This window comes from Tursiops truncatus, chromosome 14 (assembly GCF_011762595.2).
Source record: "Tursiops truncatus isolate mTurTru1 chromosome 14, mTurTru1.mat.Y, whole genome shotgun sequence".
NCBI classification, from domain to species: Eukaryota; Metazoa; Chordata; class Mammalia; order Artiodactyla; family Delphinidae; genus Tursiops; species Tursiops truncatus.
In genome coordinates this window covers 13,802,305-13,820,891 of record NC_047047.1, presented here as the reverse complement: position 1 = coordinate 13,820,891, position 18,587 = coordinate 13,802,305, and the positions used below count along the sequence as shown (strand labels likewise).

At 47.1% G+C, this 18,587-nt stretch overlaps 1 protein-coding gene across 8 annotated transcripts in view; it reads right to left on the bottom strand.

Annotated features, from left to right (window-relative positions):
• The window catches only part of ST3GAL5 (ST3 beta-galactoside alpha-2,3-sialyltransferase 5), a 50,114-nt gene that overhangs the window by 15,904 nt on the left and 15,623 nt on the right, over nt 1-18,587 (bottom strand). For 4 of the 8 annotated variants that reach the window (XM_073791184.1, XM_004324105.4, XM_073791182.1 and 1 more), the window contains 2 exons: nt 8,240-8,363; nt 5,657-5,768 (listed from right to left, as the gene is read on the bottom strand). In XM_073791184.1, coding sequence (XP_073647285.1) covers nt 5,657-5,768; nt 8,240-8,363 — 236 coding nt within the window. Of the gene's footprint in view, nt 1-4,540; nt 4,746-5,656; nt 5,769-8,239; nt 8,364-12,116; nt 13,363-18,587 lie in introns of those variants that run through there. The other 4 variants (XM_073791181.1, XM_073791183.1, XM_033838176.2 and 1 more) reach the window with 4 other exon arrangements.

Here is an 18,587-nt window from a genome sequence, read left to right as displayed (position 1 = left end):
GGATCGGTTTGGAAGTGCGAGTGTCTGGACTGATTTAACTCAGCCCAGGGTTACTCTGCTTACTTTTTTTTTTTTTTTTGGGCCACACTGCGTTGCTTGCAGGATCGTAGTTCCCCGACCTAGGATCGAACCCGTGCCCCCTGCACTGGGAACGCGGAGTCTTAACCACTGGGCCGCCAGGGGAGTCCTACTCTGCTGACTTTGGATACGTGAGTGTAGGTCTATGGAGTCACGGTGAAGACGTAAACTTGGCCATGATGAACCACACAGCCCAGGATGCAGTCCCCAGGGCGATGTGTGGTCTTTAGTTCCTGAGAGAAGGCCAAGTTCAAACTGGTGCTACCATGCGGTCTGAACCTAAATTGATGTGAATGTGCTCTTCACACATCTTTTTTTTTTTTGTGGTACGCAGGCCTCTCACTGTTGTGGCCTCTCCCGTTGCAGAGCACAGGCTCTGGACGCGCAGGCTCAGCGGCCATGGCCCACGGGCCCAGCCGCTCTGCGGCATGTGGGATCCTCCCGGACCGGGGCACGAACCCGTGTCCCCTGCACCAGCAGGCGGACTCCCAACCACTGCGCCACCAGGGAAATCCTTCACACCTTTTAAGTGCAATTTCACATCTGCACCACATTCAAACTATCCAAGCATCCCCGCAGAGACCACTGTTTGTCTTTTTTCACAAATGGCACGTTCAGGGACATCTTTAAATAGAAAATATAAAACCCACAGCAAACATGGCCACACTTCCGCTGTATACATGCAGGCAGAATGCAACCAGGTGTTCAGAGTCCAGCAGGGTTATTGACCTTGCAAGTTGTTGAATGTCATCAACAAAGCTCACAGGGCCCCACTCTCACGACCCTGAGACCCTCTTCTGCTGATACACAGCCACAATCATTCCGATTCGTCCAAACTCTCTTGGTAGTAAGGCTCAATCTCCACCGAAGCCTGGAGGCAGGCTTTTCTTTGTAGAGAGCTCACGCTGAACACCATCTCCCAGCCCTTCATACCAGCCGGCTTGCTGGCTACTTCCTCTATTCTGGGGATTTGAGAGAGGATTTCTCTTCTTGTTTAGGGACGTGTGACCAGATATCAAAGTTAGGAACTGCTCAGTGTGGCATTCAAGGCCTCTCACGCTCTGGCCCTGTCTCATTTTCAGTCTCATATCCTGCTACTCCCCACCCCAAATCCTCGGCAGTATCTAACTCTTGCTGTTCCTCTACTTTGCAAAGCCCGCTGAGACATGGGCTTTCTGCACACGCTGTCACGACCACTGTGAAAAGTAGGGCAATCTGACAGAGTCAATAGTGCTAAAAAGCTACATTTTTTAAAAAAAGTCTCAAGCAATAGAATAAAAGTCACCCCTCATTCCACCACGGTTAGAGCAGGCTTTCACTTTCTACTTTATTAATTTCTGAACGGAGACTTGCACAAACCTGTTTGACTTAACCGTGCCCCCGTTCCTCCTTCTTTCCACACCATTACGGGGGACTTTCTAATTGGAAAAAATAATGAACTTTTTAGAAGTCTTTTGGAAATGGGTTGACGTGGCGGTCACCGTGGGCTACCTCCTGGGTCTCCATTTCCTGTTCCTTCCTCTTCGGGAACCGTAGTGTCCTTCCTCCAGGCAGCCGTCACCCCTTCTCCACGCAGGCAGTGGGGCTTGGGAGGCTGATCTCACTCATCAGGTCCTTCCATCCCCCCATCAGGGACGAGTTAGGAATCCTTACTGGAGCCAGTCGGGACAGGGCACTAGCACCCATGAGAGGCTGTTACTGGCCCAGCAGTGAGCTTAGGTTTAAAACTGGTCCCACCAGCCTAAAGGGGGGGACTCACATGCCATGGTTTAGAGGGAAAGAGAAGGGAGAGTCTGTTTACTGGGGGATATGAAGAGTTGGATAGGAGGTATCTGTCCTATCCCTCAAAGGGATATTAAACTTAATGTACATAACTGAAAGTCCTCAAAGAATTGCCTGTTAAAATTTAACTGTGGATTTTCTGTGCAATCTGGAGTTCAAAGATGAGACACCGTGCGGAGGTTTGAGTAATATCTCTCCTCCCTCTGGAGTTCAATACATATAAGTACATATTCGTTAATGTAAAATGTTATCCCACAATCCCTATCTCCCAAGGGCTTGCCTGGAGGACAAGTGGGGAAGACAAAACAGTTAAAAGTACCACCGTGGTAACTGTCAAGATTAAGGTAGGAGGGGGTTCCTAGAAGACAAGAGGGAAGGGTGATCGGAGAAGGATCTTAGAAAAAGTAACCCCTGAGCTGAGATTTGATGTAAAAGATGAATAACAGAGAGGCAAAGGAAGGGCTCCAGGCAGAGAAGAAAGAATGCAGCAAATACAAACTATTACAGAGAGAATGGATAAACAACAAGGTCCTACTGTAGAGCACAAGGAACTATATTCAATATCTTGTGATAAACCATAATGGAAAATATGAAAAAGAATGAAAAAGAATATATGCGTGTGTGCGCGTGTGTATATATAAAATATATAAAACTGAATCACTTTGCCATACAGCGGAAATTAACACAACATTGTAAATCAACTCTACTTCAATAAAATACATTTAAAAAAAACACACAATGCAGCAAACACAGAGTAAAGTGCTCAGCAAAGATGCTGGGACAACTGGAAAGCCACAAGCAAAAGAATGAAGCTGGACCCTGACTTCACACCATATATAAAAAGTAGCTCAAAAGTGGATCAAAGGCCTACATATAAGAGCTACAACTAGAAAACTTTTAGAAGGAAACATTAGGCAATGGTTTCTTAGATATGACATCAAAAGCACAAGGAACAAAATGAAAAGTAGATAAAATGGACTTCATCAAAATTAGAAACTTGTGTGCTAAAAATGATACCATCAAATAAAAGTAAAAAGACCACGCACAGAATGGGAAAAAATAGCTGCAAATCATATATCTGATAAGGAACTGGTATCTAGAATACACAGAGAACACTTAAACAGCTCAATAATAAAAAGACAGGCCAATTAAAAATTGGGCAAAGAATCTGAATAGACATCTCTCCTTAGAAGACCTACAAATGGCCAAAGAGTACATGAAAAGATGGTCAACATCATTAGTTATCAGATCAAAACCATAATGAGGAAGAAGGAAGCTCATTCAGAATAGGAAGAACCCAGCCTACACTTTCCGGCCAGGTACTAGATGATTGCAGTGAAGCACGGAATTCCAGGGCTGGAAGGGATCCCAAGGTCCTTGAGCCACCAACTGTCTGATGCCTGAGTTCTACCCCAAAATAGTTATCCTGGCTTTGGTCAAAGACCTCCAGAGATTTGCCACAAAGGTAGCTCAGTTTTTCCATCTTTGGATGTCGTGGACCATCAAACCCTTCTCCTTGCGGCTTGGCTGTCACCCTTGACCCGAAGTTCTTCCAGTGAGGCCACCGGGGCAGGCCTCTGGCTTGTTGGCAGGAGCTGCCATGTGTCCTGCACTGGTCTTCTCTATGCAAATGTTCCCATCCCTTCAAAGGTTCCTCGGGGACAAGGTCTAGAATCTCTTCTCTGGTCCTTCTCAGAAATCACTAGGGAATTCCCTGGCGATCCAGTGGTGAGGGCTTGGTGCTTTCACTGCTGGGGCCCGGGTTCAATCCTGGGTTGAAGAACTAAGATCCCGCAAGCCACGAGGTGGGGCCAAACAAATTTTAAAAGTCACTAGGAATTCCTTAGGGGAAACTTAAACAGACCACCACTGGCCTATTAATGTAGCTAAAAAGAAAACAGCTGTAGGCCGTCACAGCACAGTTGATGCAGGCAGCGCTGGCCAGGCACGAAAACCCCTAAGTTGATTTCACCCAAGGTGTTAGCAAACCACATCTTCTCCATCCATCTCACAAGTACACACAGTGCTCTACTCTTGCACAGAGAGCTCACGTCTCTCCTCAATTAACCCAGACTCGAGAGCAATGATCTCTGTTGTTGGTCAGGAGGTCAACGGCCTGATGAATGAAATGGACAGGACAGAGGGGACGCACAGAGAATGTGGAGAAGTGTAGCAAAGGGACGAGTTCACAGATATCAGCAATCGTATATCACAGTGTCAAGTGTCAGCATTTCAGGGTTTTTCCAGGAGACAAAAAACAGAGACAGGATGTCTGCAAAGTTTATCCAAGCGAGCTGTGGGAGGCCTTGGAATTGAAAGGGATTTGGGAACGTCTGCAAGGCCAGCCGTTCGGGAGGGAAAGCCCGAGCGGACGATGCGGGACCACATCCTGCTCCAGCAGAGAGGAGGGGCTCATGCTGCCGAGATGAACTGAGTCGGCCAACATCTGAGGGGCAGAAACAGCAGGGGAGGAAGGCCCCGTGATCAGCAAGACCCCTGAGACACAAGGGTTCTGCACAGGCCAAGCTGTGCATGTATTAACTACAATACACTCCTTTCATTTACATGTTTATACCTGTCTGTGCTATGAAAAATGTGAGGTACTTCAAAGCATATACAGAAGAGAAACACGTGAATAAAAACCAGGCCTAGAAAAGGAGCTTTGTGCATACTAGCTTACCGGACTTGGATGACCACCCCACTGCATAGATGTTGTTATCTACACCTCACAGCTGAGGAAACTGGGACTCCAAACGATTCAGTCACTTGCCTCGGGTCTCACTGTTACGAAGTGGCATTTAGATTTGAATCCAGGTCAGAAGTTTGAGCTCTCTCCTCTGCATCATGCCACCTGTAACTTCTGGCTTCCTCTTGGTGGACGCTCCCTACCCCAGCAGAGAGCAGAGTCATCAGGAGACGGGACTCTGAAACCACACTGCTGGGTCCAAGCCTTCACACCACCACTTACTTGCTGAGATAACCTTAGACAGGTTACTTAAGGTTCTTCCCTATACTCATCTATGACGTGAGGATGATAACAGCAGCTGTATCCCCAGGACTGTTATGAGGGTTCAATGAGTTTCTATTGCTAAAGCATTTTCAGAACAGCTACACAGTATATACTAAACTAGATTAACTAAAATAGTTAACTAAACTAGGTGTGAACTTGGGCCAGCAGCCTAACCTCCCAGGCCATCATCTGTAAGATGCAGAGAACCCTGGGATATCTCTCAGTCATGATGATCACTAAATGAGATAATATATGTAAAGCAGCTATACATGCCGGTTATCATTATTACCATGCTACTTTACTTAAAATCACCTGTCTTTTGTCCAAGGCTGAACAGTATCAGATAATTTACAACTCAAACAATCAGTGAAATCAGGATTTAATATGTCAACTGATTAAAAAAATAAATATACATTGAAGGAAAAATCTTGAAATACAATGTGAAATCATTAAAACGAAAAATAAAACACAGAAATGACAAATGATACTAAAAGAATTTCTTCCTGACCTGCTTTAAGAACAGGTACGCTGGCAGCGTCATGGTGTATTAACTCCATGACAGGTGCCCTACGGGGTCAAATGGAACTCACCTCACCCCACGACTTCAGTACATGGGGGAAGAACAGTGAGTGTTAGGTGGGCGTTTTGAAGTGCTAAGGTTAAGTGTTTTCCCTTCTGTTTATAACTTTCATGAACATTTATTTATAACACTTGAGAGACAATATTACTATCTAAGCGTACACTTGGAAATATTCTAATTGAAACCACACTGATGGAATATCTAACCTTTATGCGGTTGGGGTCCACATAATGCACTTTTTTCATGTCACATTCTTCAGTAGTATAATTTAACTTGAGGATATAAAGGATCCACACTCCAAACACAAGCAATGTACACCTAGAAAAAAAAAATCAATTACATATAATGACGTCGTCATGTGATGATCAAGAGAGATCATGTGAAATAACTGAAAACCTAACCCAAATAGAGTCTGCCTGCCACACAGCATAAAAGTACAGTCTTTAAGAAGACCTCTTAATTTAAGGCAGCATTTCTTATTTTTCTAACAAGTCATTTATGACTGTCTTTGTTATAAGCAAATATAGAAAAAAAAATTTTCTGCAAAGGTACTGCAATAAAATCTGAATCACAATATAGATTACTGGACTTAAAAAAAAACTAAGTAATAAATTTTGAACGACAGAATCTCAGCTTCAATTTTTTGCCACTTTAAAATAGTCAGTCCTGAAGATGGTTATTTTGAGACTTTAGTCTGCCATCTTCTCAGATGCCTGGCTTTCGGAATAAAGTCATATTCCTTGCCTCAATTAAAAAAAAGAAAAAAAAAAGTCAGTCTTGGGACTTCCCTGGTGGCGCAGTGGTTAAGATTCTGCGCTCCCAATGCATGGGACCCGGGTTCAATCCCTGGTGAGGGAACTAGATCTCACATGCATGCCGCATTAAGAGTTCACTCTACAACTAAGGAGCCCACGTGCCACAACTAAGGAGCCCACCTGCCGCAGAGAAGACCCGGTGTGACCAAATAAATAAATTTTTTAAAATTAAAAAAAATATATATATATAGCATTTAGCATAGTATACCATAGATGCTAAATAGTTCTTAATATTTGAGGATTATGTTGCAAGAAAGTATTGCTAGGAAGTGTTTTCAAGACTTCTTGATTCTCATTTCAATAGACTCTACCATGAAAACTTGGACAAGCATCTTAATTCTTCTCTGGGATCAAATACAACGCTAAGTGAATGGGATGCAACCATTTGCATAAAAAAGAGACGGTCGGGGGAGGGGAATACACACACACAGTATTTCTTACATACACAAGACTGCTAATATTGGTCATCTTTAAGTGGAAAGAGGAAATGTGGGGAGCAGGGATGGGAAGATGTTTTACTGAGTACCTTTAACATCTTTCGAATCTTGTGAATGCAGTATGACCTATTCTTTCCTCCAGTCCCAGAAAAGGTATTATATTCAGTGCATTAATAATTCCCTTATTTTGATTATAAAAGAAAAAAAAGGGGGAATTCCCTGGCGGTCCAGTGGTTAGAACTCCGAGCTTTAGATGCAGGGAGTACGGGTTCAATCCCTGGTCGGGGAACTATGATCCCACAAGCTGTGCGGTGTGGCCAGAAAAGAAAAAAAAAAAAGGAAGGAAGAAAAAGTTAAAAGCAGGCCCAGAATCTACAGCCCTGATTCCGTTGTTCTGTAATTCCTGGTTGCAAGTCTGTCTCGGCCACACTGTAAGCAGCACGGGGCCCAGGTCTATCTCCCATGCGGCCAGCACCCAGCATGGTGCCAGGCGTATGGGGGCCTCGATAATTACTGGCTGATGACAAAAGGAGATGGAAAATGATCTGAGTGTTTATTAACATACATTTCCTTTCCCACCTTTCTTCTTCTACACCTCCCGAATTAGTAACATGAGATGGGAGGCTAGATTTCAGGGTTGGATTTCTACCTGTCGGCATGAAAGAAAGGGTAGTTTACCACCTAGTTTGGCTGGTACCAAGTAAAACTGACAAGTTCCTCCTTTAACAATTCTATCTCGGGAGTTCCCTGGTGGTCTAGTGGTTAGGATTGGGTGCTTTCACTACAGTGGCCTGGGTTCAATCCTCGGTCGGGGAACTGAGATCCCACAAGCCTTGCCGAGTGGCCAAAATTAAATAAATAAATATAATAAAATATTAAAAAAACAAAAAAACAATTCTATCTCTTACTAGGATGTATGGGTGACCTGGCTGGTACCCCTCTCATCCTTTTTAGTGTTTGATGTTCAATGTTATTCAAATGCCTGTAGGGGACTTTAATTAACTGTATTTTTAGATTCACCGGAAATGGCAAAGGCAAAGGGGACAGCCCTCTTGCACTGGGCAGCGGCTGGAAGGGCTGTGCACTGGAAGCTGTGGAGCCTGGAGACTCCCACCAAGCACAGCCTGATGCAGGAGCCCACAGCACCTGTGCTCTGAGCCTTGACTCAGATGTGCCTTCTTTCTTTCTTTTTTTTTTTTTTTTTTTTGTGGTACACGGGCCTCTCACTGTTGTGGCCTCTCCCGTTGCGGAGCACAGGCTCCGGACGCGCAGGCTCAGAGGCCATGGCTCACGGGCCCAGCCGCTCCGCGGCACGTGGGATCTTCCCAGACCGGGGCACAAACCCGTGTCCCCTGCATCGGCAGGTGGACTCTCAACCACTGCGCCACCAGGGAAACCCAGATGTGCCTTTAAATGATTCTGAACAAGGGTGACTGCGGATGAGAGCCATCTTCACGGTTCTCACTGAATTTTTCCCCCAGTTCTACCCAGTTGACCCAAATCAGAGGTGTCTTGCGACCTGAGGGCTCGTGCTTACTTGAGGATGTCTTTTAACAACAAGCTGGGTCTTCTCATCTTGTTCTGAGCACGGGTGTACCATTGCAGGGAGGGCCGCGAGCAATCGCTTTTCAGCTTCACACGGTTGTACTGGCTTGGCATTGCTGTGAAGAGAGGAGAGGGCAGGAGAAGGGAAAGAGGAAAGTGAGTTCAGCAGATTATGCTTTTAAAGAGCTTTTTTTTTTTTTTCTTGGCCTCTCTGCGCAGCTTGCGGGATCTTAGTTCCCCGACCAGGGACTGAACCTGGGTCCTTGGCAGTGAAAGCGCTGAGTCCTAACCACTGGACCGCCAGGGAATTTCCTAAAGAGCTTTTTTTTCTTTTTTTTTTTTTTTTTGCAGTACGCGGGCCTCTCACTGTTGTGGCCTCTCCCGTTGCAGAGCACAGGCTCCGGACGCTCAGGCTCAGCAGCCATGGCTCACGGGCCCAGCCGCTCCACGGCATGTGGGATCTTCTCGGACCGGGGCACGAACCCGTGTCCCCTGCATCGGCAGGCGGACTCTCAACCACTGCGCCACCAGGGAAGCCCTCCTAAAGAGCTTTGATGCGGTATAGCCGTACCGTGAAATACTACTCAGCCAAAGAAATGAGTGACCGATTGATACACGCCACTGGATGTATCTCGAGGCAATTATGCTGAGCCAATACTAAAAGGTTACACGTTGCAGGATTCCATTTATATAATATTCTTGAAATGACAAAATTACAGAAATGTAAACAGATTAGGTGTCAGGGGTTAGGGAGCGGGTGGTGCAGTGGCTATGGAAGGGCAACAGGAGGGGTCCTTTTGGTGATGGAAATATTCTGTATCTTGACTGTACCCCTGTCACTATCCCAGCTGTGCTATTCTACGGTTTTGCAAGATGCTACCATTGGGGGGAAAGGAGTAATCTGTGTTATTTCTTACAACTGTGTGTGACTCTACAACTATCCCAAAAGTAAAAGTCTAATTTTTGTTGAGTCTTTAACTATTAGAGATACTTACGGAACTATTTACAGATGAAACAGGAGAAATGAAATCTGCTTCAAAAAAAAACCAGGAAGGGGATAAGTGTTTGTGGGAATAGCTGACACAAGTTGAGCTTTAAACTGCTGTAGAATCTGGGCAATGGGTACATGGGGCTTACTATACAATTCTCAAAACTTTTTGAAATATTCGATAATAAAAGTTTAAAAAGAAAGTGGTATATTAAAAGACAGGAAAAGGGTTACACTAAGAAAAAAAGAAAAAGAAAACATAGCAGTTTAAAAAAATTTTAATGGCAACTTTAAAAGAGGTTTTCTTTAAAAAATACATATGTTCTCTTGTATGCCTGCCTACTTATTCTTTTGAATTAATTTTATTCTCAAATTTTCAATTTTTAAGCAATATTACAAGGGGTATTGTAGTAGAAATCAAAACATCTCCCCTCATATCAGTTTCCCCCTTCCTCTCTCCTCTGGATTTTTAGCGGGCCACATGGCCTCCCAGAAAAAAGACTACATTTCTCAGCCACCCTTGGAGCTAAGTACAGCCTTGTGACTAAGTTCTAGTCAATGGGATACAAGCAAAAGTGACCCGGAGAACTTTCAGGGTGCTTTCCTTGGCATACGCCCTTTTCTCCTTTATCCCCCTTCCTGCTGGCTGAAATACTGACACTTGATGAGCCAGTTTGGACCACGCAGCATGTCACCCAAGGGATGGAGGAGCAACAAGAGAGAAGGGGCCCGGGTCCCTGGACCAGCCCAAGGACGGAGCTGCCAATCCACCTTAGACTGCCTGCCTCTGGACTCTTACATGACGGAGAAATAACCCTCCGTCTTGTTGAAGCAACTGTTAATTAAATCCCAGCTAATACAGGCACCGATTGTGTTATGATATTTACATATTAATTCAAGAAATAATGTCTTTACTATACTTAGTCTTGAAGCCAGGAGGAAGTTATACCTCATTATTCACTTCATTTCCCCCATTAGTGCTGTGTCATTTTCTTTGAAAAAAAAATCTTTTATCAAATTGACATCCACGTATTTGATTTCTTGCTACTGTACACACTCTCCCTCAACTGCAATTTTAACTGTGTAACACTAGAGTACAAGAATTTTCATAGACTTGCATCACTCCACTTGAGTAGTTTCAAAAAACTGAGCCAAGGGCCTCACTAGCAAACCTCTGCTGAAGAATCTACTGAATTCTTAAAGGAGAAGCGAGATCAACTGAGACCCTGGAAGGTTTTCAATCACCACAGCTTCATGGTTACTTAGATGCACAGTCAGCCAAGTGGTGGGTCCTAGGGGGCTGCCTATGACCAGGGCATCTATAAAAAGGAAGATTCTATGATGCCCGTGTTTTTATGACCAGAATGACACTTCACACCCGCATGGACCTCCCGAGAACAAAGCAGACGGTGGTATTGGAACCGGGATCCCACCCTTGCCCACGGCTGGCACGCTGGCTGGCGCTGTGGGCTCTGGGCTCTACTCTGCCCCCTCTTTCTCATCTGCTCTGCCACTCAGGCCGCAAGCCTGCAAACTGCATTCCCAGACTCTCTCTTGTGCCACCCAGCTTCCTGAGGAACCATGATTGTGTGCTGTCTGGGTGGAAAACTGGAAGGCAAAGGGAGGGGGCAGCCTTTCACATCTCCATGGTTTCTGGTTTCCTGCTGGATACGGACTGGGAGATCAGATAACTCTCTTCTGCTACTTTTAGGAAAGTGGAACCAAACAGGAAGAGGTTCTGGAGGTGAGAGGAGGGTCTACAGTCCTGGACTCCTTCCTCTTCTCACCACTACTGCCACACAACACACTCACGCATCATTCCAACGCTCAAAAAAAAGAAAAAAGAGAGAGAGAGATACAAAAGAAAAGAAAAAGACGGTTGTGTTTTTGTTTTGTTTTTCCTATCACACTGGAGGGGATCTCAGGAGAGACCCCTAGGCTCAGCTCCTCCACCTGCCACCTGAGAAGTCTGGGGCAACTGACTCTAACTCTTGTAGCTCAGTTTCCCCATCTGGAAAATGGGTCCAATATTACCTACCTCCCAGGATTCATGTGGGAATGGTGGTTGCACATAAGAAGCACTACCTCAGTGCTGGCTGTTGCTACTGTTACACAGAGAGGGAAGTGACAGGCATTTTATACAACTATCTGACAGGGCTTTAAGACATCTGCATCCTTTAGGCACTCTCATTTCTGGCCACAGGTTTCCACTCCAGCCCCATCAGGGGCCTGTCTCCAATCCTATCCATGTCCCTTCCTGGGGATCTCTGGAGAGGCAGCGTCCTCCCGAAGCCCCTCCTGCGCTCACCCAGTCAGGTCCCGGTCAGTCTCTCTCTCCCCAACCCCTTTCTAAACGCCCAGCTTCCTTCACCGGCCCCTCCTCCCCACCCTGACAGCCCAGCCGCTCCTTCACTCGGTCTGCGCACCACGCCGGGTGCCTTAGAACCACGCTTCCCTCCCGACCCCTGCAACGGTAAACTCCCCTACACACGGTGCAGGACCCCAGGGTCCCGGTTCCCATCCTCAGCACCATTTCCTCCTCGCTCACGTATATTCACAAGGTTCACCACTTGCCTTTTACTCACCTCCTCAAGGGATCAGACCCCAAATCCATCACCCTCTGCAGGCCTCTCACCCAGCTCAGACCTGTCTAGCTAACGACCTGCCTGCTATCTTCTCCTCAAACAAAATCACAAAGCAGAATCTTTTCTCCCATCATTTGGTAGCTGTACCATCTACTCAGTCATCCAAGTCCAAACCTGCAGGTTGACCCCAGACTTCTCCCTGGCAACCCCAGGCTCAATCAATCCCCAGGGCCTCTCGATCACACCTTCTTGAACTTCCCGGGCCCACGGGCATTCTCCTAGTGGAGGTCACTTACCCAGACTCCCCTGTCTCCGTTTTGTCCCTTCAACGCCATCTTTCCGTGTACCTGCTTACGGGCTCCCAGCTCATCTCAGGTGCTGTGACTTCAGGTGACAAACTTGTCTGTTACACTCTAGCCACAAAGAAGTACTGTTAGAAGCCTGGATGTGCCACACTGTTGCCTCCGTGCCTTTGTACAGATGCACGCTCCGTCTGGAATCCTGGTGGGAATCCCCCCACCAACGATCTGCCTGGTGAAGTGTCTCCTTTCATCCTTAAACCCTTCCCCTTCTCTGTGAAGATCATTTTCAACACCACAACTGTCCCTGGGCACTTCCCCATCTCTGTTTATGAACTGAAATGTTCTGTGTACGTTTGGGGTCTCCTCTACCTTTCTGCAAGCACCTGGAGGACTGAGCTGCAGGGCCGGGGCTCTGCTCATCTTTGTAACCCTAACACCTAGGATAGGGCTTGGCACACAGCAGGCCCTTAAGAAACATCCCACATTGAATGGAATGTGCATGACTCGCCTATGGCCTGTTATCAAACAAGATAAACTCCCCCTCCCCACAAGTGTACTTTCCCAATGATATTTAAGATTAAAACTAAAACTGAATGTTAACAGCAATTCTAAGAGCAAAGAGTAAAGTGTAAACTCTACTGAAACATCTAACATGTTGAGCAGCGGGGGAATTTGTTGGTAAATTATGGTGCAAACCACTTAGAATACTCTGCAGTTGTTAAAGCCTTTGCTACAGGAAGTGCAATCTGTGACCACAGCCTCAGCATCAGCTGGGAGCAGGTTAGACTTGCAAAGTCTCAGCACTGCCCCCTCCATCTGCTGAATCACAGGATTCATACGAACATTAAAGTCTGAGAAGCACTCAAGGTATTCGGTTCATACATTTATTGGCACAGAAAGATACTGCAAGAAAAAAGCAGGTCTGTAAAAAATTACGTCTATATACCTATAATCGTGTTCTAGGGTGCACCTACTCAAGGTAGGAGAATTTGATTTCCCGTGAAGTCAGTGAATCCTCCTACTTGGGTTGGAATGTCTTCTTCCAATTTAGAAGGGACCATATGGATTCAACACGACAAAAGGAGGGCCAAGCAGAGTCATCTTCACACACGTGCTGTTGACGTACGGCTGGGTGGCCTTAAGATGCTCCCTCGGAGAACCTGGGGTTTACGTATTTCTAGTCATGATCATCTCTACACCATCTGCACTGTGTCCATTCATTGCTTTTGTCTTTAATGTGCTGTTTGGTGGAGGACGGGTTGCAATGAAAAGTGCAATTAAAACGCTTATCATCATGAGACGTGTTACACATCATTTCTGTCTTTTTAATATACATTTATCTCTCGTCTTCCCCACCGGAATGTAGACTCCATGAAAGCAGGGGTCTTTGTTTTGCTCACCACTGAGTTCCCAGTGCCTAGGATGGTAAAGGGCACACAACAGGCAACTAATACGTATTTACTGAATAAATACTCAAGCTTCTTATGAGGTTTCAGAGGTGATGCTGGTTTCAGGCATTCCTCCCAGGACGTGTGTTGGCAAGCCATCACCATCTGTCCCGTGGCACTCTCCTGGCTCTGCTTCTCCATTTCCTTCACGGGCAGCTCGTCCCCTACCACCTCCTTCTAAGTGCTAGGGTCCCAAGGCTCATAGATGTGTCCCTCCTTTCATTCAGACTGCCAGAGTAAGAGCCTCCACTAACCCTTTCTACGCAGAAAAGGCCTGGCTTTCAAAATTATATATTTCTACTCACAGGTAAAACTGTCACAGATGCTTCTCAAGTGCCTGTATACCTGATGAAGAAATCATTCTTATTAAGGCCCTGATGAAGAAATACTAAGGCAAGGTCCAGGCCTTCAGTCCACTTGTAGAACTGGCACTAACATTTTCAAATTAAGACTTAACCATCCAAGATAAGAATACAACAGATGCTGCAAAGCAGTCCATGACAAACTGTCAGATTAACTGTAGAGCCAATTACTGGTGCAAGAGAGGGTAGGACATTAATATTTATTGGGAGGAATAAGCCTACACACGATATCATTAAATCCGAAAAACACCTTCTTTGGGGACTTCCCTGGTGGTCCAGTGGTTAAGAATCCACCTTCCAATGCAGGGGACGCAGGTTCGATCCCTGGTCAGGGAACTAAGATCCCACATGCCACGGGGCAACTAAGCCTGCACGCCGCAACTACTGAACCCACCCGCTCTGGAGCCCTCACACCACAACTAGAGAAGCCCGCATACCACAACAAAGATCCCACGTGCCGCAACTAAGACCCGATGCTGCCACATCAATCAATCAATCAATATTTAAAAAACCCAAACACCTACTTTTTTGAATTGCTATCTGCATTTAACCTGCCGAAGGTCACACACAGACAAGTAGGGAGCTGAAATTTTCAGCCAACATCTATCCATGTCCAGGTCCACGCCCTTCCACCTGGGGGTGATTAGGCACGGTAGATATTGGAATTAGGTGGGTATGCCTGTATGTGAAGGTTTTTTTGGTTCTTTATTTTTTTTTAATAATAAAGGCACGCCAAAGCACAGATTATTAACAAAAACCTGAAACTGACAAAGCAGTAAATAAACCGACACAGCTGGAGCGGACAATCTGGGAAGATGAGCAGGTAGAGCTTAGATATTAACACGGCAGCCGGAAGAGCATATGCCCTTCAAGGTGGAAGGTGTCTTGAGAAGGACTTCACAGCAAGAGAGAAGGAAGCCTCACCCTAGGCTGTCCGGGGACAGCGGGGCACGACACTGGACGCTCGGGTGGAAAGGGAGCCTGAGGCCCATCCTGGTGAGGAAGAGGATGGGACGAGGACAGAGATCGATCAAGAAATGATGATATGTTTATGTATGACTGATTCACTTTGTTATAAAGCAGAAACTAACACACCATTGTAAAGCAATTATACCCCAATAAAGATGTAAAAAAAAAAAAAAAAGAAATGATGAAGGGGCTTCCCTGGTGGCGCAGTGGTTGAGAGTCCGCCTGCCGATGCAGGGGACGTGGGTTCATGTCCCTGTCCGGGAGGATCCCACATGCCGCGGAGCGGCTGGGCCCGTGAGCCGTGGCCGCTGAGCCTGCGCGTCCGGAGCCTGTGCTCCGCGATGGGAGAGGCCACAACAGTGAGAGGCCCACGTACCGCAAAAAAAAAAAAAAAGAAATGATGAAGACTAGAGCCAAAAAGAAGCAGGCAAAGATCAACCTGGGTCCCGGTTATGGAAAGCAATAGGACTGGAAGTCAATTTTTGTGGTTTAGTGATGATGATGTGAAGAACTTGAGATGATAAATAACTCGACAAAGACGCCCAGGACGCAGCTGGAAATGCGGCCTGGACTCCCCAGAACGCCCCTCCCTCCAGCCAGCCTTTCTTGGCAGGTCCGAGACTGATTAACTTCTCTCCTGTGAACCTCGACTGGTACAAGTCACACGCCATCCACGGGAAAGTGGAGAAGACAGTCACTGAAATCATGCTTGGATTTTATGTTTTAGATGAAGAACTGTACTTGATAAAGGAGGACAGGAGACAAGACAGAAAGCCTGCCTCAGGGGGAGACGGCTTTGGAATGCACAGAGATTAAACACCTCCCAGTGCCAAGGATAACACACCCAGCTACAGCAGGAGCAGAGGGGGCTGGGTGAGGAGGGGAGACCCACCCCGTGGGCAGAAGGAATGAGCAAAGCAGAGGCCTGGGGAGTCTGGAGAGCGAGTGACTAGGTACAGCTGCGAAAGTATGGCCTGGGGTGTGGGCGCAGGCAGGAGTTAAGGGCAATACTGTGGTCTCGTTGGACGCCCCAGGGCTGGTGCCACATCTCGGCTGTGAGTGTTGACTGCTGACAGCACACCGCTGCCCCCTTTTCTGAGGATCTGTCCTCTGTCCCCAGCCAACGATTGACTGACAGGGGGACAAAAGGCCTGGGATTACCCTGGAGAGCAATTCAAGCTCCAGAGCTCCCTGGGGGAGCAGCTGAGACCACAATTCCTGTTCCAGGCTCTGCTTCTAGGGAACCTGACCTAAGACAGGTCATTAGGTCAGCAGGGTCAACATATGGGTATGGCAGAAGGTCACGGACGATCATGAGAAGCCCCTGAAGATTTTATTCAGGGGGGTCATGAGATGTGGAAGAGAGTCGCCGGGGAGGCAGCAGGGACGGGGTGGAGGGGGAGAGCCAGAGACTGGACTGGTCTCAGCAGCAGACCCTGTGCCCCAGCCCCCATGCTGTGGCCAGGCGGGCAGGAAGGGCTTCCAGCTGCAGAAGAGACAGGGCTTGAGGCAGGTCAGATGTGGCAAGCAGGCAGGCGGGAGGAGAACTCAAGTGTCAGGGAGGTCACAAGGAGGACGTGTGCCCTTGCGGAGTCCCCAGTGCCAGTGGGCCATTAGGCTGATAAATGCCAGCTTGGAGCCCTGGGGAGGGATCTAAGCTGGAGTATCAGTCAGGGGTGCACTTGGTCGCACGTAACAGAAACCTGGGCACCAGCCGAGGCTTTCAGCCAACTGGGGGTGTCTTTTTTTTTTTTTTTTCTTTTTTTTGGCCATGCCACGAGGCATGCGGGATCTTAGTTCCCCAACCAGGGATCAAACCTGTACCCCCTGCAGTGGATGTTTGAAGTCCTAACCACTAGACTGCCAGGGAATTCCCCAGGCGTGTGTTTTTCTTACAGAACAGGCGCAGTGGCTCTGCAAAGCTGTCCCTGTCCCTGGCTCCCACCAGCCTCTGCTCCAAACTCCAAGCAGGAAGGAGAAGAGGGATGAGCCAGAGAGGAAGGGGAAGCACCCCCATCAGGAAAGGAAAAACTTCCCCAGAAATCCCTGACGGGCTTCCAATTCTATCTTGTTAGCCAGAACTGCATCACGTGACTACCCCCAGCCACAAAGTTGGCCAGGAGCTTTTCACAAATTGGGCAGGCTGCTTCCACACAAAATTAGGATTCTGCCAGTAATGAAGGAGGAGAGAGGGAATCTCTAAATCAGCAGTAGGGCCAGCCACAGCCGCGATAAGGGCCTGGGGCTGTTTAGATAAAGGAACAATTAAGGCTGTTCTAAAGAGATTAGATCTCCAAGGGGAAGAACAAAAGGCAGAGCCTTCTAGGGGTTGGAGAGGTGAGGAAGAAGCACAGGAGGTGCTGCTGGAAATCAGAAAAGGAAACCTCAAGTAAAATCTGTGACTCTGCTGTGACAGTTCCAAGCCTGGGTTCCATAACGCTCCGGAAATTCAACTATTTAAGAAAGGAGCACAACAGTTCCTAAAACAAAATGCATTTTGGATCGCTTTAACCTAAAAAAGTAATATGGGTGCCCCCACTGTACACAGAAAAAAGGGTGACTTCTAATTTCATCAGTTCCTCCAACATGCTCTGTGGGAATGCCAAGATGAAATGGATTCAGTCCCCGCTTTCTAGAAACCCGAGGTCCAGGGAAATGACAACAGGAACGTGACTCCAACTGCGTGGGGAGGGCTTCAGGAAAGGAGGCTGTTCACAAGTGTGGTGCCTGACATCCAGCGCAGACACAGGCACGGTGGCCTCCCCAAAGCCCACCCACAGGTACTATCACCAAAGCCACGGGGCTAGGGCCCAGAAGCTGGGAAGCAGTGGGTCAGAGTGAAGTTCTAAACTAAACTTTCTTCTGCCCCCAGCCAACAGGAAGGAGAAGTGGCGGGGGGAAGATGGTCTCGGAAAAGTTCAAAAGCACACCAGCCAGGGCCTTATCTGGGGCTCACAGAGTCTTGGTGACCTGTGCTCCCTGTCCAACCAAGCTGACAGGCATCCTCATATAATCTAGGTGGCTAATTTCAAACCAGTTTCAGCCGTGGAACTCTTTTTGTGTTTCAAACAGGAACACTCGCTTAGAATCCTAACATATAACACAGATAAGAGGCATGGAGTTGATCGCTTGCAGGGTTCCTCTGCCTCGGCACTACTGACATTTGCGGCTGGGTAATTCCTCGTTGTAGGAGGCAGGGAGGCTGTCTTGTGCACTGTGGGATGTTTCACAGCATCCCTGGCCTCCACCCACTAGATGCTGCTAGCATCTCTGGTCCTTGCCCTCTCTCCCAGTTGTGACAACCAAAAATGTCTTCTGACCTTGCCAAACAAACCCTGGAGGACAAAATCGCCCCTGACTTTACCCATTGGGATAAAGTCACTATATATATTAAAATCTCAATACTGCTGTAGTTTTTAAAGGATTACAGGTAATTAAACAATGCAAAAACTGAAAATCAAAGACTGTGGGCTGAAAATTGATGTTACTTGACCTTCGGTATCCAATCTTTTTCTAGATTTGGTTTGGGTTGCATAAGCTCAGAAAATCCTGATTCAGCAAGATACGTGGTCGTGTTCTCATGTGTACAATGGAACAGGAACCAACTGGCAGGCACAGCCCTGCATTCACACACCAGCCTGCTGAGGCGGGTTCACAGGCGTGCATGGGGGAGGAAGGACCGCTTT